The sequence below is a fragment of the Ovis canadensis genome, chromosome 2, assembly GCF_042477335.2.
Source record: "Ovis canadensis isolate MfBH-ARS-UI-01 breed Bighorn chromosome 2, ARS-UI_OviCan_v2, whole genome shotgun sequence".
In the NCBI taxonomy this organism is placed as follows: Eukaryota; Metazoa; Chordata; class Mammalia; order Artiodactyla; family Bovidae; genus Ovis; species Ovis canadensis.
This window is the reverse complement of record NC_091246.1, coordinates 70,843,160-70,869,403: the sequence shown is the minus strand read 5'-3', so window position 1 is coordinate 70,869,403 and position 26,244 is coordinate 70,843,160. Positions and strand designations below refer to the sequence as shown.

The 26,244-nt window shown below is 43.5% G+C and overlaps 1 protein-coding gene across 9 annotated transcripts in view; it reads right to left on the bottom strand.

Annotated features, from left to right (window-relative positions):
• SMARCA2 (SWI/SNF related BAF chromatin remodeling complex subunit ATPase 2) overlaps window positions 1-26,244 on the bottom strand; it is a 177,285-nt gene that overhangs the window by 43,559 nt on the left and 107,482 nt on the right. For all 9 annotated transcript variants that reach the window (XM_069576449.1, XM_069576455.1, XM_069576453.1 and 6 more), the window contains exons 26-27: window positions 25,583-25,660; window positions 20,387-20,605 (exon numbers count right to left, since the gene is read on the bottom strand). In XM_069576449.1, the coding sequence (XP_069432550.1) occupies window positions 20,387-20,605; window positions 25,583-25,660 (297 nt within the window). The remainder of the gene's footprint in view (window positions 1-20,386; window positions 20,606-25,582; window positions 25,661-26,244) is intronic.

Genomic DNA, 26,244 nt, shown 5'->3' with positions numbered 1-26,244 from the left:
TCTTTTTTTTTCCTTACAGAGACCTTGCCTTATTTTTCTCAGTTTCCCTACAGAATCTAGCTTTGGGAGGGAAAAGTCAGGGAACAGAACGGCACCTGAACACAAAGTCAAATTCTAGACAGAGCTCCCTGTGAAAACTGCTCTTAGGTCATCTACCAGCTTACCAAGTACTATGACTGAATTCAAGTGCATTTGTTTTGGATACTTCTATATTAACCAAGCACAAAGTGACCAGCTCTAGTGTCAAACGCTCATCTTCCCTGCATTGCCCTCTAGTCTTCATGCCACTCCTCACCTCCCTGCCAGCATCAACTTCTAGAGTCATCAATTCTGATGGATCTCCTTCCTGACCATATAAATTCCTTTAGCAACCCAAACACTGACGTTTTTCCAAACCTGCCCAAAGCCTCCTATATCCCATTTCTATTCATCACCTCCAGACCTGTTTTGTTTCCTTTCTCTTCCATTGCTCCTTACTTAAAAAGCTTTCCGTCCTTTAACGCTCTGGTTTGGGAACTTCCTACCTTTTTTCGCCACATTTTCCTTCCCGTGACTACAGATTCTCCCAGTTTTTCTTGGGCCTGCTTCTTTTTCATTCTAGCTGTAACTATGCAGTCAGTGTAAGTGTGTGGTCAGTGGCCCCTTTTGAGTACACAGCAGGCATCACTAATATGTCTGATGTCCTCATCAGCCACAGGCGAGATGTCTCTTAGCGAGCCTAGGAGGACTTGCCGCTGGGGCGCTTCCAAAGTGCTTTCCTGGAGGGGCTGTGAGACACACCCGCGAAGGCTCCTACGTGGGGTGCCTTCTGCTGAGCAGCGCGGACAGACTCACAGGCCTCCGTGTGTCGAGTGCTTTCTGAGCAGCCCCTCACTACTGATGGCCGGTACCTGTGACACGTCCAGTCCCCTATTTTGAATGCAGAATATTCTATGGAGATCCAAATTGGCCCTGGTTTCAAGTATGACCTCAATGCTCTCAGTTTTAAAAATTCTCCTTCCAGCCTGGCCTTACCAATCAAGATTTCCAATATCCTACCAAAAAGTCCCAAATTAAATAAATCCTTTTCTTCTGACAGAGTGAATATTTCTCTTCTGAATCCTTCTATTTCATTGAAGGGCAGCAGCGTCCACCACTCTCATCCTCAATTATCCGGAAGAGAAACCTTTAAAATCATCAATTTCCCTTATTATAACCTATGTCCTGTCAGTCACCACGGTTTACCTCTAAAATAGTTCATAAGTTGTTTCTAAATAGAAACAGTTGTTTCCTTCCCTTCGGTTTGGTCTTCTCTTTACAGGGTCAAGTATAATGGCCTCCCTTAGGGGTTCCCCTCATCCTCTCTCTGGGGCCCCTAAAATTCATCCTTTATAATGAAAATGGTTATCTTTTCTTGATCTAAAAGGAGGGAAAGATCACTCATTCTCAGATTTCAGAAAGGCTCAGACTCCCCATTCTTTCTATGAAGAGGATAAAGAATACAGCCCAGATTCTCTGGTCATGCAGAGCCTCATCTTCGTTTTCCTTCTCTGCTCCCATCCCTATAAAAACGCTCTGCTCCCAACACACAGGGCAGGAGTAGCCTGTGTCACACGTCCACGGCTCTTCATGCCTCCCTTAGATGGGCACCCTGCTTCTCCTGATCCCTCTTTCCTACCAAATCATGCTTGCCTTTTAAGAAACGGCCAAGGTGCCATTTCACTCATAGTGCTATACTTGACCTCTCTTTCGCCTGTTCTTTCATAGTATATTACAGGTACTTTTAGTCACTATTTATTTAAATCTTCTTGGTATGAGCTTTGGTTTTGTCTTAAAATATGTCTGACATGGAAGCAACCTAAATGCCCATTGATACAGAGGTGGGTAAAGAAGCTGTGGTACATATAAGCAACGGAATATTACTCAGCCAGAAAAAAGAACAAAACAGTATCATTTGCAGAGATGTGGATGGACCCAGAGGATATCATACAGAGTGAAGTTAAGTTAGAAAGAGAAAAACAAGTATTGAATAATATCACTTATATCATGGTATCTAGAAAAATGGTAGAGATGAACTTATTTGCAAAGCTGAAAGAGAGGCACAGATGTAGAGAACAAACTTACAGTTAGCAAGGGGTGAAGGGAGTGGTGGGATGAACTGGAAGGCTGGAACTGGCATATATACACTATATGTATAAAACAGGTAACTAATGAGAACTGACTGTGGTGACCTAACTTGGAAAGTGAAAGTGAAAGTTGCTCAGTCGTGTCTGACTCTTTATGACCCCATGGACTATGCAGTCCATGGAATTCTCCAGGTCAGATTACTGGAGTGGGTAGCCTTTCCCTTCTCCAGAGGGTCTTCCCAACCCAGGGATCGAACCCAGGTCTCTCGCATTGCAGGTGGATTCTTTACCAGCTGAGCCTCAAGGGAAGCCCAAGAATACTGGAGTGGGTAGCCTGTCCCTTCTCCAGTGGATCTTCCCGACCCAGGAACTGAACCAGAGTCTCCTGCATTGCAGGCAGATTCTTTACCAACTGAACTATCAGGGAAGCGCCATTTAGAAGGAAATTTAGAAAGGGATATATGTATACATATGACTGATTCACTTTGCTGTTACAGCAAGAAACTAACACAACATTGTAAAGCAACTATAGTCTAATAAAAAAAATAACAAAACGTCTTAAACCTCCTATCAGTCTGAAATTGCTTTTGGAAGTTTTAAAAAAGTCATTTTGATAAAAATAGCCTTCCAAAGCATTTAGATTGAGGCCTTGCTCAACCAGTGGGACCCCAAAATCTTACTGAAATAAAATTAAGTCTTTATTGTTTACTCTTCTGCTTTCTCAAAATGACAGGGTTTACCGAGGAAGTGCATTCTAAGGTCTGGCTTAAAAGATTACCGTTTAAGGGAAGGCTGCAGGATTATAGAATGAATTATACTAAGCCAGATAAATGGAGCAAAATGAAGATTTTTGGTTTTTGTTTGCCCTTCTCGAGCCCTCCTCTTTAAACTATCTCTATTTTAATTGGTAATTATAAAATCTTTTGTCTCCATCCAGCTTTGGGAGTTAAATGGTTTAAATAAGATATTCAACCTCATTGGCAGAAAGGACCTTCTAAGCCAGACTAGTGATGAATCACCCCTACTTAGCTCAGAGGCAGGACCATATGGATGACTCAAGTGAACAGGTAAGGAGGAGAAAGGGAGGGGCCTGGCCCACTAGAAACCAGGCAACAAGAAGGGTAGAGAAAGCACCCAGAGCTTGCTGCTGGGGAGGAAGTGAAAGTGTTAGTCGCTCAGTCATGTCCGATTCTTTTGAGACCCCATGGACTGTATGTACCTCTGTCCATGGCATTCTCCAGGCAAGAATACTGGAGTAGGTTGCCATTCCCTTCTCCAGGGGATCTTCCCGACCCAGGGACTGAACCCGGGCCTCCTGCATTGCAGGAAGATTCTTAACCATCTGAGCCACCAGGGAAACTGGGAAGAAGGAAGTCCACAAAGGAGGCCTTTCTGGAGGAGCGGTGGGGTTAACAGTGTTCATGAGGTGTGTCTTACATCCCATCCAGGAGCTTTCTTGATATTTGCAAGCAGTGAGTTCTCCCAGGGTCATTAGGAGACTCATCTGTTGCTGATCTGACCTGAGGCAGAAGCAGCCAAAATAACAGGCCAGGAGGAGGCACACTGACTGAGCAAAGGGGCTGTGAATTGGGAGGTGATTTATTTAATATCTATCTTTTACCAAACCCCATACTCCCACAGACTTGCACTGATGCGCATTTTCAAAATCTTTAAGGCAATACATTCAACATTCCATATTAAAATACATATATACTAAATGCTGGGCTTCCCTGGTGGTCCAGTGATTAAGAATCTGCCTTGCAATGCAAGGGACACTGGTTCTATCCCTGGTCTCGGGAAAGACCCCCCATGCCTTGGGGCAGCTAAGCCCGTGTGCCACAACTACTGAAGCCTGAGAGCCTAGAGCCTGTGCTCCGCAACAAGAGAAGCCACTGCAATGAGAAGCCTTCACACCACAACTACAGAGTAGCTTCTGCTCCGCAACTAGAGAGACACCGCTCACAGCAACGAAGACCCAGTGCAGGTAAAAATAAATATCTTAATAAAAGTTGCTCAGTTGTGTCTGACTTTTTGTGACCCCATAGACTGTAGCCCCCTAGGTTCCTCTGTCCATGGAATTTCCCAGGCAAGAATACTGGATCGAGTTGCCATTTCCTTCTCTAGGAGACTTTCCTGACTCAGGGATCCAACCTGTGTCTCTTGCATTGGCAGGCGGATTCTTTACCACTGCGCCACCAGGGAAGTCTCCGTATGACCATCTATCACGCTCGAAGTGAACTTTTAGGATTTACTCTTTTGGTAACTTTCAAGCGTGCGCTGCGATATTACTAACTACAGCCTGAATATGCCATGCTGTATATTTCATCGCCACTATTTAGTTACTTTATAACTGGAAGGTTGTACCTCTCGACCCCTTCACCCATTTTTGCCTACTCCCTAACCGTCCTCTTCTCTGACAATCATCACTGTATTCTGTTTCTATGATTTTGGTTTTGTTTGTTCATTTGTTTTGTTTTTAAATTCCACATAAATATGAAATCATATAGTATGTCTTTCTCTGACTTATGTCACTCAGTATAAGCCCCTCAAGGTCTATCCATGTTACTGAAAATGGCAGCACTTCTGTTTTCTTTTTCAGAGGTGAACAGAATTCCACTGCATGTATATATAGACCACACTTCCTTTATCCATTCATCCACTGATGGACACTTAGGTTGTTCCTATATCTTGTTTACTGTAAGTAACACTGCAGTAAACACGGGGGTGCATATATCTTTTCAAGATAGTGATCTTGTTTCCTTTGGATGAATACCCAGAAGTGGGACTGCTGGATCATATCATAGTTTTATCTTAAATTTCTCGAGGAACCTCCATACCATTTTCCATAGTGGTTGTACCAGTGTGAAGAAAGCTGAGCGCTGAAAAATTGATGCTTTTGAACTGTGGTGTTGGAAAAGACTCTTGAGAGTCCCTTGGACTGCAAGGAGATCCAACCAGTCCATTCTAAAGGAGATCAGTCCTGAGTGTTCATTGGAAGGAATGATGCTAAAGCTGAAACTCCAGCACTTTGGCCACCTGATGCGAAGAGCTGACTCATTGGAAAAGACTCTGATGCTGGGAGGGATTGGAGGCAGGAGGAGAAGGGAATGACAGAGGATGAGATGGCCAGATGGCATCACTGACTCGATAGACATGAGTTTGAGTGAACTCTGGGAGTTGGTGATGGACAGGTAGGCCTGGCGTGCTGCGGTTCATGGGGTCGCAAAGAGTCGGACACGACTAAGCAACTGAACTGAACTGTACCAGTTAACATTCCCACCAGCAGGAAGATCTCCTCTTTTCCAAATTCTCACCAACACTTGTTAGTTCCTGTCTTTTTGAGAACTCCCATTCTAAGAGGCAGAACTGATCTTATGGCTTTGATTTGCAGTTGCTTTATGATGAGTGATGCTGTTGTCTGTTGGCCACCTGCATATCTTTTTTGTAAAAATGTCTACTTAGATTGTTCAATTGGATGTTGATCCTTGATGGATATATAATTTGCAAATATTCTCTCTTATTCAGTAGGCTGACTTTTCATTCTCTTGATGGTTTCCTTTGCTGTGCAGAAACATCTTACTTTGTTTATTTTTGTTTTTGTTGCCTTTTCTTTCGGAGTCAGATACAAAATTTGATACCAATGTGACAAATAGCTTACTGCCTATGCTTTCTTTTTTTCTTCCCTAGGAGTTTTAATGCTTCAGATCTTACATTCAAGTCCTTGATCCATTTGGGGTTAACTTTTGTGTACACTGAAAGATAATGGTCTCATTTTATTCTTTTGCTGTCCAGTTATCCCAATGCCATTTACTGAAGAGAATTTCTTTCCCCCTTGTGTATTCTTGTACTGCTGTCATAAATTGATTGGCTATCTACATATGGCTCAGATAGTAAAGCATCCGCCTGCAATGTGGGAGACCTGGGTTCAATCTCTGGGTTGGGAAGATCCGCTGGAGGGGCATGGCAACCCATTCCAGTATTCTTGCCTGGAGAATCCTTTGGACAGAGGAGCCTGGTGGGCTACAGGCCATGTCGCAGAGTCAGACACGACTGAGCAACTAAGCACAGCACAGGACATGGACTTATTTCTGGGTTCTTTATTCTGTTTCACTGATCTATTGTACTTGTTTTATGCCAACAAAATAACATTTTGATTACTATAGCTTTGTTATATAGTTCGAAATTAGGGGAGTGATGCCCCCAGATTTGTTCTTCTTTCTCAGGATAACTTTAGCTATTTAGGACTTTTGTGGTTCCATAAAAATTTTAGGATTGTTAGTTGTATTTCTGTGGAAAATGTCTTGGGAATTGATAAGGAGTACACTGAATCTGTCTATTGCTTTGAGTAATATGGACATTATTAATTCTTCCAATCCAAACAGATTTCCATTTGTTGTGTCTTCTTCAATGTATTTCACCAGGGACAGTTTTCAGTATATAGGTCTTTCACCTCTTTGGTTAAATTTACTCTTAGGTATTTTATTATTTTCGATACAACTGTAAAGGGGATAGTTCTCTTTCAGATAATTTGTTGTCAGTGCATAAGAAATGCAACTAATTTTTGTATACTACTGATTTTACTGAATAAACCTGTCACCTTACTGAATTCATTTATTACTGAGTTCTAACAGTTTTCTTTGTGACACTGAAAAGCCATATTTGAAAGTGAGGAGAAACAGGTTGTGAAACCTGAAGTGGAGAAATAAAAGCCCTATTTATGAGAAGAAGCAAAAATTGCCATTCCAGTGTGGGGAGGCATGCCCCCACACGTGTCTTAATGGCTCTAAAAACAAAAAGCCCTTTAGCAGTGGGTGCCCAGGAAAACAGGGTGTTCTTCAGAGTGATTGGAAGGACGTGCAAATGCAGCTGACAACAGGCTGGGGCCTGATGGGCATCATGGGTTGGGATTTACTGAAACTGCGGAGAGCCAACCCTCATAACAGGTTAAAAATACAGCTGAACGCAACGGCACCACAGTAATCCCTGTCTGTGATTTTACTTGGCTCCTTTTCCAACCTGGGTATGTGAAGGTCAACAAGGTTACAGGTGACTCTATTTTCTTACCCCTCTTCCATATTTCTCAGTATGCTTTTATGATGGAGAGAATCCCTCCAAATAAATTTTATTTTAAACACTGCATGCATGCATGCTATGTCATGTCTGACTTTGTGCGACCCTATGGACTATGGCCCACCAGGCTCCCCTGTCCATGGGATTCTCCAGCCAAGAACGCTGGAGTGGCTGCTTTCTCCTTCTCTGGGGGATTGAACCCACGTCTCTTACATCTCTTGCATTAGCAGGAGCGTTCTTTACCACCAGCGCCACTTGTGAAGCCCTATTTTAACTGTTACTTTTCTTAAAAAAATATCTAGCTCTGGGTGCTGACTACAGAAATGCAAAAGACACAATTTATAAAACTACTAATAAATAGTCATTCATTAGATTTGGGTAACACAATAAAATAAAACCCCTACACTGGGTTTCTTAATTCTTTTGCAAAACAAATGTTCATGCCAGGGATTCCCCTGGAATGTTGACACTGTAGTCTGTTAGACGCCACGATATCCTTCCCAGACCTTCCAATAATATCCCATGACATTAGTGCATTTTTTTAAAATTAAAGTAAATGCAAACAGATTTGGTCTTGATAATTTGGCAAGGAGACTTGATATGTTTCAATGAACAAAATAAATCCATGCAGCAGCTGTTATGTATTCTGCTTAGTAGAAGGGATTTAAAAAATGATGAGGTGGGTTATTTCTTCTTGATGACAGTGTGCTAGAAAAGTCTTTGGTCTCGGTCTATACGGAGGTGCTGAAGCCCCCAACTCCCTGAGTAGAGAAAGTAGCTCCCTTTGGCAGGTAGGTGTTCCCTTCACGGCTCCACCATGCTAGTGTCCTGGCCATCATATATACATCATATCAGCACTTAGGACTCAGCTCAGCTCCCCAAATATTACTAACACCCAGGCAGTCCTGGACACTGATCACGCACTGAGTCCACTAATATGCTATAGGACACTCGTCAGCCTGCACTTCTGAGAGAAAGCCTGGCTAAGAACAAGGAGAAGAATCCCTCACCCCCAACCCCTCTGAGTTTTAGTTCCTGAGGGTTGAGTCTCAGTTGGAGCCAGACCCACACAGTCCATTCTAGGGCTGCCAAAGACAAAACTCGAGGAAGGAGGCAGGCAGGCGAGATGGGCGAGGCTCTTTTCCTCACCCCTATCCCTCACTTCGTGACTCCAATGTGCAGACAAGGAAACAGGCCAGGGAGGTGAGGTGACTTATCTAAGATGCCACACAACAAAACAACACACATCTGGAACCAGAGCCCCAACATCCCGATGCCTCAGGCTTGTCATTCCACTAAAATAGGAGAGGCAAACTGGGCAAGAAGGACAGAGCCACTGGAAGCCTTGATTAAGCTCAAGTTTTGAGGATGTCATTTTAAATGTGTATGTGTGTCTGTGTGTGTGTGTACACACTCAGTTTCTCAGTTGTGTCTGACTCTTTGCAAGCCTATGAACTGCCTGCTAGGCTCCTCCATTTCCTTTTCCAGGGCATCTTCCCAATCTAGGGATCAAATCCCTTTGTCTTGCACCTCCTGCAATTGGCAGGTGGGTTCTTTACCACTGCACCACCTGGGAAGCCCATCATTTAAAATAATCTTTGGAAATAATCTTTGGAAAATATTCTATATTCAAGGTCCAAGGGAAAAATATTTTTTAAAAACAGCATTGTGCATTGCTGCTGCTGCTAAGTCACTTCAGTCGTGTCCGACTCTGTGCGACCCCATCGACGGAAGCCTACCAGGCTCCCCCGTCCCTGGGATTCTCCAGGCAAGAACACTGGAGTGGGTTGCCATTTCCTTCTCCAATGCATGAAAGTGAAAAGTGAAAGTGAAGTCGCTCAGTCGTGTACGACTCTTTGCGACCCCATGGACTGCAGCCTACCAGACTCCTCCATCCATGGGATTTTCTAGGCAAGAGTACTGGAGTGGGGTGCCATTGCCTTCTCCAACTGTGCATTAGGAATATACTTTTTATGGACTATGAGCACAGTGATCGTAAATATTAGATTTCAGTAGGAGTGGCAAAACAGGAACCAAGCTTTGCCTGCAGGAAAGTTTCACGGTCCTGTCAACAATTTCTCGTGATTCCAACAATTCAACATTCTTAACAGAAAGTAAGAAAGGCATCCATCTAAAAGGTACATAGCCTAATGCTTAAGATCACCATTTTCCATTGGACACTCTCTTGTACAAAAATAGAAACGAAAATCCAATTAATTTAGTACTTTCTATTTTGTCTTTTCGAGTTAGATTAGATATGTCAATCTGGTTTTTGCTTAAAAAGAAATAAGGGCTTAAGCTAAGGACAGCTGTTGTAAAATCCATAAGAATTTCCAAGGAATAGCTGGATTGAAGCAATGGTTGTATTTTTATGCATATTTAAATACTCATCAATGTGTTCTGAAATTAGAACAGAGCCTTTAAAATCTTGAAAAGCTCAAGAGCACTTATGTCAAAAGCACATCTTTAGAATTCTTTTAAGTAAGAAATCTTTACATGAATACACAGATCATGAACTTAATGGGAAACAATGCCAGTTATTTCTACCTTGATCCATATTTGTAAATAACACAGGATTCTACTGCCTTAACCAAAAGAACGTGAAATGTAAGCAAATACCCTCTCTGACCCCTCATCTCTGGCTGGTACAGTCACTTATCCACAAATATTTATGGAGTGCTCACTGTGCACGAGGTATTGCCCTACTGCTGGGATATGGCCGTGGACTAGACAGGGGAGGACCCTGGCTTTCATGGAGCTTGGTACCAGTGGAAGAAGAGATAACCTTTAGACGGTGGCAAGGGCTGCGAAGAAGATTACCGCAGCTTATGTGACAGTTGCTGGCAGGGCCTGGCTCTTTAAGTGGGGCAGTCGAGGAGGGTCTGTCTGGGAAGAGAGCATGAGGACAAGTAGCCGGCCACCTGGTAGTGAGGGAAAGCACCTTCCTGGAAGTGCACAGGTCCAGGAAGACAAGCCAGTGTGGCGGCCACCCAGACAGCAAGAGAAGATGACATTCGAGGGCCAGGCAGAGGCCAGATTGCCATGGCCTTGGAGACTATGTTAAAGTGCTTAGATTCAATCACATATGCAATGGGAGGCTGCTGGAGGGGTGATGTGGGGAGCAGGGCGGGGGGTAGGGGGTGGTCACAGCTGCAATCTGCTTTGGGAAGTGCCCTCCAACTTCTCTGAGGAGCCACCTGAACTGTCCTGAACAAAGAGGAGAGCTATTCTCTAAAACAATGGCAATCTGCAAGCGTCACATGCTTCCTTCAGCTCATGATGTTGGCATCTAACTCCCCCAATCCTTCTTTCTTTTGTCAAGGTGGATGGGGGATGCACTGTGTTGTATTTTTCCTCCACTGGAGGCCAAGCAGGGTGGGGAGACTCCTGAGGAGCACAGGGGTGGCTGCTGGGGAGGCTTGGGTCTCCCAGAAGCATCCAGGAAATGAACGCTGTTGCCAACCATGTCCGGAGGTCACACCATGTGCCAAAGAGCAGCTGCCCTTCCATCCTCCAGGGTCTGAGGATGGGGGGGGGGGAAGGGGAGAAATCATAAATAACGTCCCCAGAGACATGACACTAAAGTCGAGGGTGAAGGAGGATGGATATTTCTTAAACTCTGCTGATTTACTCCACAGTTAAAAGCCCTACAAGTCAGAGCATCTCACAATCTGTTCTAATCTCTATTAATTCCCATCTGTGTACACTTGGAGACCTGCTCTTGACAAGCTCTTTAAGGTGGCTAAGTGTGCAATATTATCTCTAATAGCATCTCTCAAGTCTGGCTCTTAATTGCTCTAATAAGGCGGGCCAGCCACGGTGAGGAACACTAGCTCAACAATTAACACTACTTTCCCCATGCTTGTACTGTGTGGAGCTCAACCTGCTCACCGTTCAATAAATGGGTGTTGAATGGAACGTGCTTTTTAACAGCCTCCACCAATGGACCCACTGATCAGAAAGCAGGGGATGCTCATTACTAAGAGCACAGTAAAAAGGAAAAGGAAAGTGGCTTCATGTGATTTCCGAGGTTGTCTTTAGGCAGGTGGAGAGGACCCAGCACAGCAAAGAGAACGCAGCTCCACCCAGATCAAGAGACCAAGGTGGCGCACTGGGCTGCAGCAGGGCCGGAATGCACAGACCAGCTTCCTGACTGCTAGCCCCCTGCCCTTCCTACAGCCACGGAGGGTTACGTAGAAAACCAGAGTCCAGAGGGTTTATAGCTGCATGAGTACAGGCTGGCTGGCTGGAGGCGAGTAAGCCTGTGCGCATGCTCCACAGCATACTCAGTAAGGAATCGTGTCGCCCTCCTTAATTCCATTAATGGGAAGGACGGGGGCCTCTTCACTCCTTTTACCTTTCTTCTGTTGCCCCAAATCTAGGATTCAAGACACACAACAGAACTATTTTATTTCTTCTTTTCCTACCATCTAGGTAGTCTCTGAAACAATTTAATACTTTTTCCTCAATAGCTAATTTTCTTTTTTTTTTTTTTTGGTAATCATTATATGCCAGGTTCCATGGTACACATATGCAAACTTCAGAAAATTATATGAAGGAGCTTGATTTTCACCCATTTCTACAACAAAGCTACAGGAAGGTTACACTAGGCACCCCAGATCACAGAGCAAAATAGGTGGAGCTGGGATTTGAACCCTGGTTCATCAGATTCCAAGGTTTAGTCTCTTAACCATGATCCTAGATGTCCTTGAGAGGCAGCGATCAAAGATACAGCTGTGTCAGTAAAGTTCCCTATCCTGTCTCTAACTTCCTAAAAACAGCCGTGCCCTCCCCGGCTCTCACTGGGAGAATGAAGTTATTTCACAGTGCATACCCGTCCCAAAGCATCCCATGGCACACCTTAGGTATATACATCTTCTGTCAAAAATAAACATATTCTTTAAAAAGATTTCTTGTCGTAGCTTTATGGATTTAAAAAACAAAAACAAAAAAGAACAGGACAAGAACCAAATCTTGATTCAGAAAAGCAGCCATATTCCTAAAGCCATCTGTCTCTAAGCAGTGGTTAAAGATAACGTGAACTGATGTGGGCTCCTCAGTATCGCTATGCCAGGTCCAGCTCCCACAGTTACTTTCAATGTCTGAGGTAGATTTCAGAGCTAAACCTGTATTTCGAAAGGTTAAAACTTGAGACTAGAATTTCCAGGCATCACAGTTTTAAGAACCGATTGAAACAAGTCTCTGTCACTTCTCAGCCTTTAGGATTTAGTATTTTAGATGATCCTCTGAGGACACTTTCTTCCATTAAACCAACCAAAGGAAACATATCAGATCCAATCGCTGTGAAAACAATCTAGCCCGTTGATTTAAGAATAAAATAAAAAGTACAGAAAGGTGTCGAAATTCATTTACTACAGTCAAATGTTTCCCCCAGACAATTCACAACTCTGATCACCATTAATTAGTTCAGTACCTCCTCCTAAAGTGCTGAAGGACCTTGAATTTGGCAAAACCCAAATCCATTTGCTAGGGGCTTAGCTCTCCCTTGTGTATAAAAACGGAAATGCAGCTTGCTAGCCATTTTGCCCCAGTAACTCTGACGATCCCATTTGAACAGCTAAAAAATGCCATTTGGGAAAAGAAAAAGAAAATAAAATTTTATGTCTTTTAAACAAAAAGCGAGGGAAGGTGACACAAAGTGACAAAACAAGAGAGAAGGGGAAAAATACTAAAGGTATTAAGCACATTATACTGTAGACGCTGCTGAGGCTGAAGCTCCAATACTTCAGCCACCTGATGTGAAATTGGCTGGAAAAGACCCAGGTGCTGGGAAAGACTGAAGGCAGGAGGAGAAGGGGACGACAGAGGATACGATGATTGGAGGACATCACCAATTCAATGGACATGAGTTTGAGCAAACTCTAGGAGACAGTGAAGGACAGGAAAGCCTGTCGTGCTGCAGTCCATGGGGTTGCCAAGAGTCAGACACAACTTGGCAACTGAGCAACAACAATACCTTAGATGAAGGGCCCTCCCAAACCTTGCCAGTATAGAATAAAGTCTTTGGGGAGAAAAGGACGTCTTACAGAATCTCTGATGCTCTCAGCTGTGATTATACCTAGGAGACCCCAGCTCCTAATTTCAGGCTGTATCACATCATACTTAATCCAGCCCAAACAGAGGAGACATTATTCTGTTTCAAAGATTTCCAGAGAGAGAATAATACTCTTCGTATAGACCAGGAAATATTTTTTATTATTTCTCATTATATCTTTCAACAAAGTTTCAAATATCTTATTTAAAATCCCAACTTCTTTAAACTTTCTCAGTACTTTTTCCAGATCTTTGTGGCTAACTCTTGGTGGATTTCCCTGCCTTTTTCCCACAGAGGGTTTGGCAGAGGCTGGTTATAACAGAAAGCTGACTAACAGACCTCCTCCTGTATTTGCACCCTGGTATTGCATAGCCTTTCAAGGCAGACAGGTAAACTCCACCAGGAGGTGTCACTTTTTACTTCACTGATCTCAACTATTTCATGGTTCAGGATGCTCTTCCTCTGTTGTCTCCACTGAGCACTGTGGGAAGGGGAGACCCAACAAACATTCTTCTGGTGGTCAGTCCCTGGTGGCTCAGAGGTAAAGAATCCACCTGCCAATGTTGGAGACACAGGTTCAATCCCTGGGTTAGGAAGATCCCCTGAAGTAGGAAATGGCAACCCCCTCCAGTATTCTTGTCTGGGAAATCCCATGCACAGAAGGAGCCTGGAGAGCTACAGCTCATGGGGTTGCAAAACAGTCGGACAGGACTTAGCACCTAAACACATACACAGACCTAACTATGAAGATGTCATTCTGGCACCAAAATTGTGGGAAACTCAAGCTCTTATCTGGTGACAGACTGGTTGAGGGGAAAAAGATGTTCTGTGCTGCCTTTCCTGAAGGCCTGGAAATCCTAGGGCTTCTAAAACTAACTTTCTCTCTTGTGAGACTGAAAGATCCAAGGATGTGAGTCTTAGCCCCATCATTTAGATAACATGGTCTGGGGCCTGACAGTGCAGGGCATTGTAGGAACAGAGCTCATACCATCACCAGGAGCTTACAAAACCAAAAGAAACATCCTTACACTCATATGTAAGGACCGCACCATGAGAAGAGACCCCACCAAGTAAGGGACCTTTTCAACGACAGTTTCGAGGCATCAGATCCACTGTGAAACAAAAGCAGACTCCAAAGTTCCTTCCCTCCATCCGGCTGGCAATGAAATATTATACAGAGCACATCATTTAGACTGCATTCCAATTATCCTCAAGTGCTGCGGGGCACAAATCACTCACTCGGCAATTAAATAAATTCTGGGATGTCACTAAATGTTTAGGAAGGGAAGGATTCTGAAGTTGGCAGAAGGACCAAAGGAACAGGAAGAATAGGAAAGCCAGGCATTCCATCATTCACCCACCACCCACTGTTAAGCTTTACAGACACCCCAATTTTACGGGGCTCCCGCCTCAGTCATGATTATCATACTAGGAACATCACAGCCCGTGCACGTAAGAAACACCTGGCCCAACGGGCTCATCCGACGTCTGCCAATTTAGGTCTATGAATGCCTGCCCTCAAAGATGTTCTTCCAAGAAATTATCAGCATGAGCCAATTATTGGTTACATGGAAACACAGACACACAATACATAGTTGAGCACTGTTACCACTGTGGGTACTCCATGGGAAAGCTACAAAATGGTAATTGACATAATACTTTTAAAACCACATTAATATTCTCTTCCACACTTTCTCAAGGGACCATTCCTTATTCAGGGGAACCACTTATTGCCTTGAGTAGGATTAGGGCAAAGTTAATATGCCAAGACAAAAAAAGACAAAACACCACCACTGACTTCCACAATAGGACTTGCGGTTCTACCAGCAGACAGCAGTCTAAATCAGGCTGATGGAGAGGAGTTTTCTCAATTCCGAAGGCTCTTTGGAATTAGGAGGTAAGACTGCTGGACAGGGATCCCCAGAACCGCTCTAGAAGCCACAGTGAAGAGCACCGTGGCCAGGCCACGTGTGTACGGGACATTGCAATGTGACAGGAAGGCAGGATAGGGAGCCTTTTGTCCAGGAGGAAAAGGGGGTTAAGAGGAAGAGAGGTAAGACATGAGCCCTGAGGACTTCGTTACCTGTAGTATAAGCCGCTGTGCCAGCTCCATCTATGGGGAGGAGATTCCAATGATGACTCTGCACACGGAAGCTCAGTGGAGCTTCCTGGTTGGTGTGCACACTGCTGTGCCACAAGGGGTGCCCTCTGGTTCCATGAGGCAAGGGCAGGGAAGCTGGGTGCCCTCCCTGAGACCATCCTGTGTGCTACTTCATTTGGGTGGCCCTCCCGATTTGTATCATTCATAACAAAGCTGTAACCACCAGAGGTACTTTCTGGATCCACTGTAGCAAATTACTGAATCCGAGAGGGTCATGAGAACCCCTTGAATTTACAGCCAGTCGGTTAGTAGTGCAGGTGGTCCAGGGATCCCCAGAGTGTGGCTGGCCACCAAAGTAAGCCCAGTCTTACTGGGAACTGAGCCCTTTAACTTGTGGGGTCTAACTCCAGGTAGTTCATACCAGACTGACCTGCAATACACCTAGCTAGGGCTGAAATGGAATATTCACTCTTCAGGCCCCAAACCTGGTATATTTTGCAGGGGTGGCGAAGTGAGCAAGAGCAATGAGGCAGCAAAAATGCCCAGAGGTAGATTTTCTATGAAGGCCATGAAGCGTGGGCTTTAGGATTCTCACTTTACCAGCACCTCCCAAGGCTCCAGGAAAGTCCCTCACAGTACATTCATATAGTCAGATACTTTGACAGATTTTGCAAAAGTAAGGCATTTTTGTATCGTTTGTTTTAAAGAGCTTCCTGACTCACCCAACTATCAGATTCTAGAAGCTTCAGGCTTGACAACTCCCTGGTAGTGAGACTGTGATTTTTTTTTTTTTTTTACAAAAAGGGGCTGGACTCTCCTGGATGTTCCAGCACACTGGGAAGAAAGCAACCAAGAGTTTTCAGATTCCCAACTAGTGCACAAAAGAGCTGAGAGCACCAAGAGACCAGAGAAGCCGAGAGTCTTCATGAGATTTCAGGAAAGCTGACCCTTGGAGACTGGCCAGGACCCCAGACTTTAACAGCACATGTCATCAAAGACACCAGAAGATGGGACTGGCTGCATGTCAAGGCCTCCAGCGAAAGGAGTCAGACTGGGAGTCCTGTGCTGAGCCCAGCAGAGATCCACAAGACAGGGTACCTGCCCCAATGTCATGATAAAACCCCAGCTTCTACCTTCATCCAGATGCCATCTTGGGAAGGAAGATGGCAAGGAACCCCTAGAAGGGGAGAAAAACAGCCCATGGGAGGCATGCATGTTGACCTGACTATCCCCAAAAGAGGAAGTTCACTTGAGACTGCCTAACACCAAAGAAATTAAGGTTTCCTCAATGGAAACAGGACTTTCAAAACAACTTTAAAAACCTTAAAAAAAAAAAGTCAAATTGAGCTTTGTTTGAAATTTTGATCCTCTTCACTTAAAATAACATGAATACAGAAAAATTTTTTAAATCTTCCAACTCAACAGATTGTCTAAAGGACACTGTGGGAATTTTTAGCATACTATGATTATAAAATAAAATCTGCTTGTGATGAAACCATAATAAAATTTTCAAAGAAAATGGCCGTAGCACTTCAATTCAAACTAAGTGTTCCAAGGCAGACACTGCTGTCTCGTCACCTACCTTCCTGGGCTCATAGCCAGACCACAGTTCTCAGCCGCCCTTATAGCTAACATGGTCCCAGGATGGAGCTCTAGCTAATGGGATGTGAGCGGAAGTCACGGAGGCCCATTCACTTAGAGTCCTTAGAACTCAGCACATACCACTCTCTGCTGTGTTCCCCAATTCCAGCTCAAGGGGATGGAGATGCTGAGGCTTGATAGAGTCCCTCCAGCCTCGATCCCTGAACAGCCCTGGGTGGAATGGTTGCTTCCACCAACCAGAAACACCCACCTTCAATTTTTACCTGAGAAATACTTACTCTTTTGGACAGGCCCATGAATAGAGCAGGTTTAGGTCCATCCACTGCCGGAGTGAACACTACCTGCAGCAATATTCTCATACATCAATCCTGCGCTATTTGGCAATCAATGGGCACTTATTATTTGCACACGGAAGTCCAACCAAGATGCAGCGTGCTAATGAATCAGGAAAGCAGGTATGTCAACAATGACCAAGAAAACTAGCAAGTTGGATTTGAGCTGTTACTGAAGAACAGGCCAAGAAAAGCGAGAGTATGAGAAGTGTGATTAGTGTTTACTCGTGAAGGGATCAAAGGAGTGGTGGCAATTAAGTTGGGCCCTAGAGGATGAGGAAAGCGCCAAAGAAAGAGCAATGTAGGGAAGTTCATTCTAACTGCATTTGAGTCCTCAAATGTTTCATCCAGTGGGAGGTGATGCTAAAAACAGAAAAAATATTGTTCTGTTCACCCCCCAGGGAATAGGATCAGGACCAGCGAGCAGCAGCTATAAGGAAAGAGGATTCTGTTCAAAGGGAAGAAGAACTAACAGTTGGGGCTGACCACTGGAAGGGCTGTGCAGACAAAAGGCAGCATGTCTCCTCTACGGACGGTCAGCCTCTTGGCACGGATGCTGCAGAGGATGTGATGTAAGCACGGGACAGGGAGCTGTTCCATTGAGCTGTCTTCCAACTCAGGGATTCTATGTATCGCCAATGCCTCTGCCAAGCCGGCTTTGTACAACATTTCCAGGAGAAGGGAGAATTATTTTAGCCCTGTTACGGCATTTCTTATAGAACAGTCTTTGCCAAGTTCCCTTTCAAGGCTGCGTTGCTTAGGTTCACCCAGTGTGTTCAACCATCAGCCAGTGGAGAACATCTCCGCACATTCAGGCCCATGAGAGCCCCTTGCATAAAAGTTTATTATCAAGAAAGAGCTTAATAGGCTGATATTAAACAGGATGGCTGCTGGTGAACAAGTAAACAACGATGGACAGTAAGCATCTGTTTGAATACTCAGGCCACGAGGCATCCTGCATTAATTGCATGGCCTGGTTAATGGCAAGTTATCAACTCACACTGAATATGGAGACACAGTTTCCAAGAGATGAGATTACAAAAAGGAATATTACAATAAAGCTGCCCTGAGAACAGTTTTATCCTTCTTGGCTGATGTGGTATCTTGCGAGGCACCTTAAGGTGAAAATTCTGAACATCAATTTCACAGCACAGTTTTGTAAAACAAGCTAGTTTTCCATTTTTAGACATACATGTTCCTTTTGTTAGACAAAAGAATGTGAACTAAGTGAAGAAACACTAGACAAAAAAAAAAAAAGGAAGTCTACAAAATACACAATACTACTCTAACATGACTGGTAAATTAGTAACTTTCCACTTTCTTCTTATAAGTTTATCATTTCATTTTCACACGCATTCATGGAGTTTCTCCTGTGTGGTAGCACAGCCCTCATCCTGAGTGGTATAAACTGAAGAAGAGAAAAAACTGAGGTATTCTAACCTTGAAAACTTTCTAGGATTCATAACGCTATTTACTTGAAGAGCGTTTTCCATTGATTATTAAAAAAGGATACATTCAGCTACCTTCTTGCCCAATAAACGATTATTTTGCTTGTAGTGTCTGGAAATTATACATTTATAAGATAGACTTTAAAATGCTGGCCTAGGTTCTTGTCTCATCCCCTATAATAATATCCAGGTAGTTAATTTATTGCTCACATAAAAGAGAAGGGGAAAAGAATTTCCCCCCAGCTCAGAAATGAGTATTAAGCAAAAACTCTTCCCATTAGCGAATGGATCTTAATTATGCAACTACAACCTCATAACAGTGAAACAAAAGAAACTCATAAAACCATATTCTGAGGCCACTGGAATGTTTGGATGTGACAGTAAAACCACCACACAAAAGTTACATTTCACATGTCATTGTTCAACCATAGAGAGGAGCAACGCTTTCCTTGCCCCTTTCTTCTCAGGACACCACAGACGTCAAGCTTTTCAAAATTCAGGTCATTCTCTCTCATCATAGACAGCCCGAGTAAACCGCCTCTCAAGTGGGGCCAAGACCTGTCTGCCTGAGATATCCAATCTCAAAACCCTTCCTCCATGGTCCTCCCACCCACCTACCTACGTACAGCCTGGGTCCTAAAATCCATGTTTTACAACGCTTGGAAACTGCATGTGCTTCTGATAAAATGAACAGCTCACGAAAACAGCTTCTATTTTGTTTGGTTTTCACCCAACCATGCTTATTATATCCATCACGCATTTACCGGCCCTGCCTGGAATGCACATCCCAGACTGTTCTGTCTGCCTTGGTTCTAAGTCTGTACCCAAAAACGAAAGTGTGGCTAAACCTTCAAAGGGAACAGTCACGCTGACCTGGGCAGTCACACATGTGGCTCCTAGGAGCAGTTTGATATTTCTGTGCTCAAACAGTCTGAGATCACAGACCTCAGTCAAAACGAGGAATCAACATTTTCCAAAGCAGGGTAACAAAAAACAATCCAAACTATAGAATACCATTTCCAAGTGTCAGTGACCCGAGTCCCAGGCCCCAGGCAGCATCTGCAAGGGACGGATCAGATCAAGCCAACATCAAGCCCCCAAATGCATCAGCACTCACTGATTCTGTTGTTTCTAGCCAGCTGTGTGACCTTGCAGAGTCACCTAACCTCTCTGGACCTCAGCAAAACCAAGAGAGTACAAAGGCACCTTGCAGTGCTAATGTTACGTGGGTCTAGGAAACAGCAATGTAGTCAGAAGAGACTGCTGTCCTGAACTCTCTCTGCAAGACTTGCAAAAGTGAAACTCCGATTAAAGAACATGAAATGAGGGCGAACAATGAAAAAGACTTCTAAAGCCCCCTACCACATTTCGATTCTAACTCTAAGTGAGGCATGACCAGGCAATCACGAGTCATAAAACATTAGCGGGTCTCATAGCTCTCATAATCCTATGTTTCCAATGACCAATCCTGCTGTTGCAAAACACCTCTTCATTATCTTCCAACGAAATGCAGAATGACTCCGCTGCAAGAGCAAACTGACTTATCTGTGTTCAAGAGCCCCTTCCCGTAGCAGCGGCAACCAGTCCCCCTCAAACGGGTCCAGCCATAGGCCTCTGATTTCACCGAGCCAACAACGCCCCACAGAGCAGGAAGTGGAGAAAGCCACACCTACCCTCAGCCACTGCTTCTCCGTGAGGGCGTCGCTGTAGTCCACGTCCCGCCGCTGGCGAGACCCCCTCCCGAAGATCTTCTCCTCCTCCTCTTCACACGTCAGCCGTTCCACCTCGGCGTCATCTTTAATAATCCACGAGGGCAGCTCGTCTTCCTCCATCAGGCGGGGCTTGCGTTTTGGGTTCCGGGCATCCTCTCTCCGCCGGTCCATGTCCATGCGCTGGAGGGATGAACAGAAGTCTCACCAAAGGGCAAGGGGATTCTGTATGGTGTAGACTTAGCAACAGGTAAGTCTCTTTGCGAGTCTCCTCCGATGGCTGCAGGGCCCCTTCGGCATCCCCCGTGGAGCCTCTGTGTTCTGACTTGTTCTAGCTCATCCATAAGGCCAAAATCTCTTCCCTTCCCCGGTCCCCATCTTTGAAATTTATTTAAGTACTTAAAAAAATACTCCTTAAAAAAATTCCTTTTCTTAGTTTATGTGGATGCAAAAGCTCCCCCTTAAGTAACAGTGAGAAAATTCTAATTGGGGGTGTATTTTAAAAATATAACAGCAGAAATTGATATTATTATATATCAACTATATTTCAATTTTTAAAAAAATGAGTTAAAAATATGAGCCCTGGTGATACAACTCATTGCTGCACAGGTGTAAAAGTATTCTTCAGGCATATAAAAGAGAAAGTTCATTAAGAAAATTTCCTGTACCTCAATGGGGCTCATGCTTTTAATCAGACAACCAGGAAGAGTTAGTCATCAAGTGTCATTATAAAATAGCCACCCTCAGTTGGACTTGGACATGTGAGCACATAACTGGTTTATTAGTCAGTCAGTCGTGAATGTATTCAATTTTCGGTGTACCCTGAGCTCTGGGAGAAGGAATGACCCTCAGTTCTTCAGGTTTCAAAAAGCTTAGCTCTTATGAAAATATTATGCCACAGAGTGACAGATATCAAAGGAAATCTCATCTCAACTGATGTAAGTGAAATGGCTTCCTTCAACAGTCTTCAAAATGCCTATATCCCCATGTCCTATTTTCTTTTTAAAAAATCCAGTGCATTAGTAAATAAATTAAGTGCCATGTATTTGCCTGTAACCTATAACTAAACAATGTGATGGTTAAAAAAAGCAAAACCTCCACTGGATTGCTGTATACATTAGGTATATGTGTCTGTCACTGGCGAGACCATTTCTAAAACAAACAGACCATTAACCATTAAATGATTGACCTTTTCCCTCTTCCTTCAGTTCTACTGTACTGAAATGGGAATTCAATATTAATTTTTTCTAAAGTGCTAAAACTGATAACAGGATGTAAAAGAAATTTCTGTTCAAGTCCAAACTGGACCTCTAGAATCGATCTAAAGTTCAAAGTTCCTTAAACTATGCAACATTTCATATTTCAACATTTTTGGAAATCATTATATTCCCAAGATGGGCTGGGCTTGGAGCATGGCGGAGTCCCATTGGTAGATAAATGTGGCCGTCCTATTCTGTCATATGCTATAGTTAGCTGGAGAGGTTGCTCTTAATCCTGCCTCCTAATGCTCTGGTATCAGAAATGAGATCCAACAAACCTTTGGAATCAGCACACAGAGGATGCTTAGATAACAAACAGTGCAATCTAAACAGGGGCCTCTCAAGGTAATTTCCTAATAGTTATTAGATGGTATTCAAGAAAAACCATTTTTTGTTAAGGCACTGTACAGAGATGGCAAAATATCACCACTTCAATTTTTGCTTATATGATTAGCATTTCCCATACCAAGACTTGTAAAATGACTTATGCCATGCATTAGTCCACAAATAAGAGAATAATTCTCTTCTAATATAAAAGAAAATAAATTGCACTGCTTTTTTTTCCTTTTAGGAAGAATACAAAAAAAATTTTTGATGAAATTTTTAATAAGATTAAAGTTCTTATGACTGTAACTCTTCCCAAAGATTTCTACTTACAGAAGACAAGTACAAAATCTGAAGTTCATATGCAAGTAAGATTCATTTATCATTTGGCTATTACATATGTTTGTCTTAACACCCAATAACCTTATGCTAATGCGTATGATTATTTTTAAGGGGAAATAATAATGCCTCTGTAGGGAACAGAGCAGCTTAAAAGCTTTTTAAAGCTTTTAAAATGTTAGTATGTTAGCACAACATTTCAGACATGAATCTGGGCCTGTCAAAAATCTCTTTTAGTTAAAATTCATAGGTAATAAGAGATAACTTTCTGAAGTCAGTTTTGGAAGGAGAAAACAAGAAAAAATGTTCAAAAGAAAGGTTTTATTTTAAAGAGATTATCTGCATAATGTGTGTTATTTAACTACAGTGCCTAGGATACAAAACTCAAATAATATGTCTGTATTACTCTATGGGCTTCCCTGGCGGCTCAGACAGTAAAGAATCCGCCTGCAATGAGGGAGACCTGGGTTTGATCCCTGAGTTGGGAAGATCCCCTGAGGAGGGCATAGCAACCCACTCCAGTATTCTTGCCTGGAGAATCCCCATGGACAGAGGAGCCTGGCAGAGCTAACTTAAAAATAATAATAATAATAATGGATTAAGAGTTTAAATATTTGAATTCCAAATCTAGCTCACATTCCATTCTTGTTTCTCACTACAGTTTTTAATCTGAACTGGCAAGGATTCAATTTGATTTCCTGCCCCCTGGTGGAGGTGCTAATGAATAGTGAATTGGCCAAAGGCAGCAGTCTGATTAAAAGACTTTAAAAAACCAACACAAGGCAAACCAAACCAAAAATCAGTATTATCCAAAAATGAGAAGTCAACCTTTAAGAAACCAGCACATGTTCACAAAATGAAAATGCCTACAGAAAAGCCTTCCATAGCCAGCTTCACCTGTGCCCAGTTAAAAGAAGGCTGAGCCTTGGCCAGACATCCAATTTTTTTCTTTTTTCCCGAGGCTTTCAATTTTTACAAATACCCAGCCAGAAAGGCAGAAAAGAGAAGTACTCCTTTTCCCTTATCTCCCGGCTGCTGATGGAAACCTCCATCTCTGGGCCTAATCTGATTTGAATAATGGCAGATAGCTTATCCTTTCCAAGGGCCTCAAGAGTGTCTGCGGCTATAGCAGTGCTGAATTATTGCCAATCAGTGATCAGCCAAGGAAGCTGAAGGCCGCTTGCCTTGGTGTTCCCCAGTCATCTACATTTTAATAAGCTCCTCAAGGAGAGAAAAGATTAGTCTGTTTCCTAAGTGTATCTCTAATCTCCCCAAACAGAAAATAATCTATAACGGTGGTGATCGGCAGTCTAAGAAATTTAGGTTTTATGAACACCCTGTGTTGACCATGCTAGTAAAGTCTTTTTTCTGCCATTTTTCTTCAAAATGGCCTTACTATGGGTAGGAGCGTTCATTTTAAAGGGCAGGGGGAGAGTGAGCATCCCAGGGTAGGAGCTAGTCCTGTGGCTACTAAAAAGTTTCCTGAGAAAGAATTAACTATCCTTTATCTTGAATCATTGCGTGTGAGCACAATCATTGTTCCCAAGACAAAAGTCACAAAAATAACTAAGCTTTCACACAGCTGGGACTCCCTTCTCAGACTGTCTAGGCTGAAGAGGTAGAAATTGCAAACCCTATGGGTCATATTTGGCCCAGGGTCATATTTTACTTGGCCTGAAGTGTTAAATTATAATAAAAAAATCGAATTTAGTTGCAAACATCTTGCAATCCAGAGAGTGAATACAAAAACCTCACTTTTTAGTTTCTCTTGAAAAGCTAGAATTTCTGACTACATGGGACTTTCAGCTCTGTCTTCCTGAGACAAAGCGACTCCCTTTGGTTCACCCTTCACCACCATCCACTCACCCCTGTCCACTTGCTTCCCTCATGCAAGTCATCTGTCTGAGACCTGGGGGCTTCAAATTTGGGAGCTCTGATTGGGGGTTCCCCAGCATTTATTCACTCACTCCACAGACAGGCTAAATGTTAGAAAGATCAAAAGATGAACGGGGCCTTTTTAGGTCCTGACCTATGCTGACATCCTCATGAGGCCTGAAATTTTGCAAATATTTATTAAGCATCTATTATGTGCCAGTAACTGGTCTGAGCACTGGGGATACAGAGGTAAATAAGATAGCTATAGTTAATGCCTTAAGAATACAATCAAATATGACTTCTGAGGGCCTCACTCACTAGCTAAGAGACTTGCTCCCTTCCCTACTGACCTTGTGGCAGGCCAGAGACATACATCAAATTCAGGTTTTGGCAAGAGTACAGATGATTATGTATCCTGGAAAGTCAATGTTGAAACATCATGGACATTAAATTTTCAAATGTCAAGGTTCTTTGCATCTGTGTTATACCAGTGAAAGGCAACCAATTTAGATCTTTAAGGGAAGGCTGTACCTTGATGCAGACCTAGAAGGTTGCTTCCCAGGTGGCACTAGCGGTAAAGAACCTGCCTGCTAATGCAGGAGATAAGAGACATGGGTTTGATCCTGGGGTCAGGCAGATCCCCTGGAGGAGGGCATGGCAACCCACTCCAGTATTCTTGCCTGGAGAATCCATGGACAGAGGAGCCTGGTGGGCTACGGTCCATAGGGTCACAAAGAGTTGGATACGACTGAACCAATTTAGCACGCATACCTAGAAGGTTGCTTAGGGAGGCTCTCTTCAACAGGAAGGAAAGAGAGGAGGTCGTTTCAGTTCCTGTCCTCCTACTGTTCCCCCTGCCCGCCTCCAGGGAACTTATTTGTTTGGAGCCCTAAGGAGACAGCTAGGGAATAGCTGTGAACTCTGCCTGGAGGAGCAGGGCAGTTCCCTGAAGGATGCCTTCCGGCATTAGAAATGAGCTGGAAGCGGGGGTGTGTCTGTGGTAAGCTGGGGACCACATGGCCTGTCCTGAGGGTTCAACTGCTACTCAGCCCTAGCCAAACACTTCCATCAGAGGTGGACCTGGTATTACAGCCCATGCTCATTTTTCAAGAGAAGCCAGAAATCAGGATTCTTTTTGTGTTGGCAACAGACTTGAAATTTTTAAAAAACATGGCATGGGCCAAACAAAATATGTCTGCAGGCTAAATCCAGCTAGTTTGCAGCCTCTGAACTGAAGGAAAAGGCTCAGGCTTTACAAATGAAGTTTGGCCAGGGCACACAGGCCCCAGACATCATGCGTTTAACAGAAGAGGAGCGGGGGAGGGAATGAGCCATTTGTTTCCATGCTTTTCTGTAACATTACCATAAAAAGATCAAATTCCTCCTCTCGTCGAGCAATCATTTGGTTTAAAGTCTCATCGTCGGGCACTTCATCTTCTTCCTGGGATTAAGAACAGAACAGAACAGAACAGAATGAGTTAACAGGTTTTAGGAGAGAGGTTGGACAACTGGGGTGAGGTACCAGTGGCTAAGGTGAATCTCCAGAGGTGATTCCCCAGACCAATGGGACCCCATTTCAAGCCAGAAAGAAAACAGAAGGGTCACTTGCCATAAGTATTTTGCAAGCAATTCAAAACATCTTTCCAGAGCAAAAACTGTTTAGGCAGGAAACTTAGTACACTCTAAGAAATACCAGTTCTTTTGAGGGTGGGAGGGGGGTGTATCTTGATCCCCTTAATTTAATTTTATGTTTTTTGGCCATACAACACAGGATGCGAGATCTTAGTTCCCTGACCAGGGATCAAACCCATGTTCCCTGCATTTGGAGTATGGAGTTTTAACCACTGGCCCACCAGGGAAGTCCCTTGATTTCCTTACTTTCAAAATAGGCTACTTACTGTCTCCCTGCCTCAATGACCTCATCTGTAAAATGGGCGTGACATTTACTCCACAGAGTAGATGTATGATTTAAATAAGGAAATCCCCATGAGAATGGGTCTAGCATTAATTCTTTTAATTCCATCA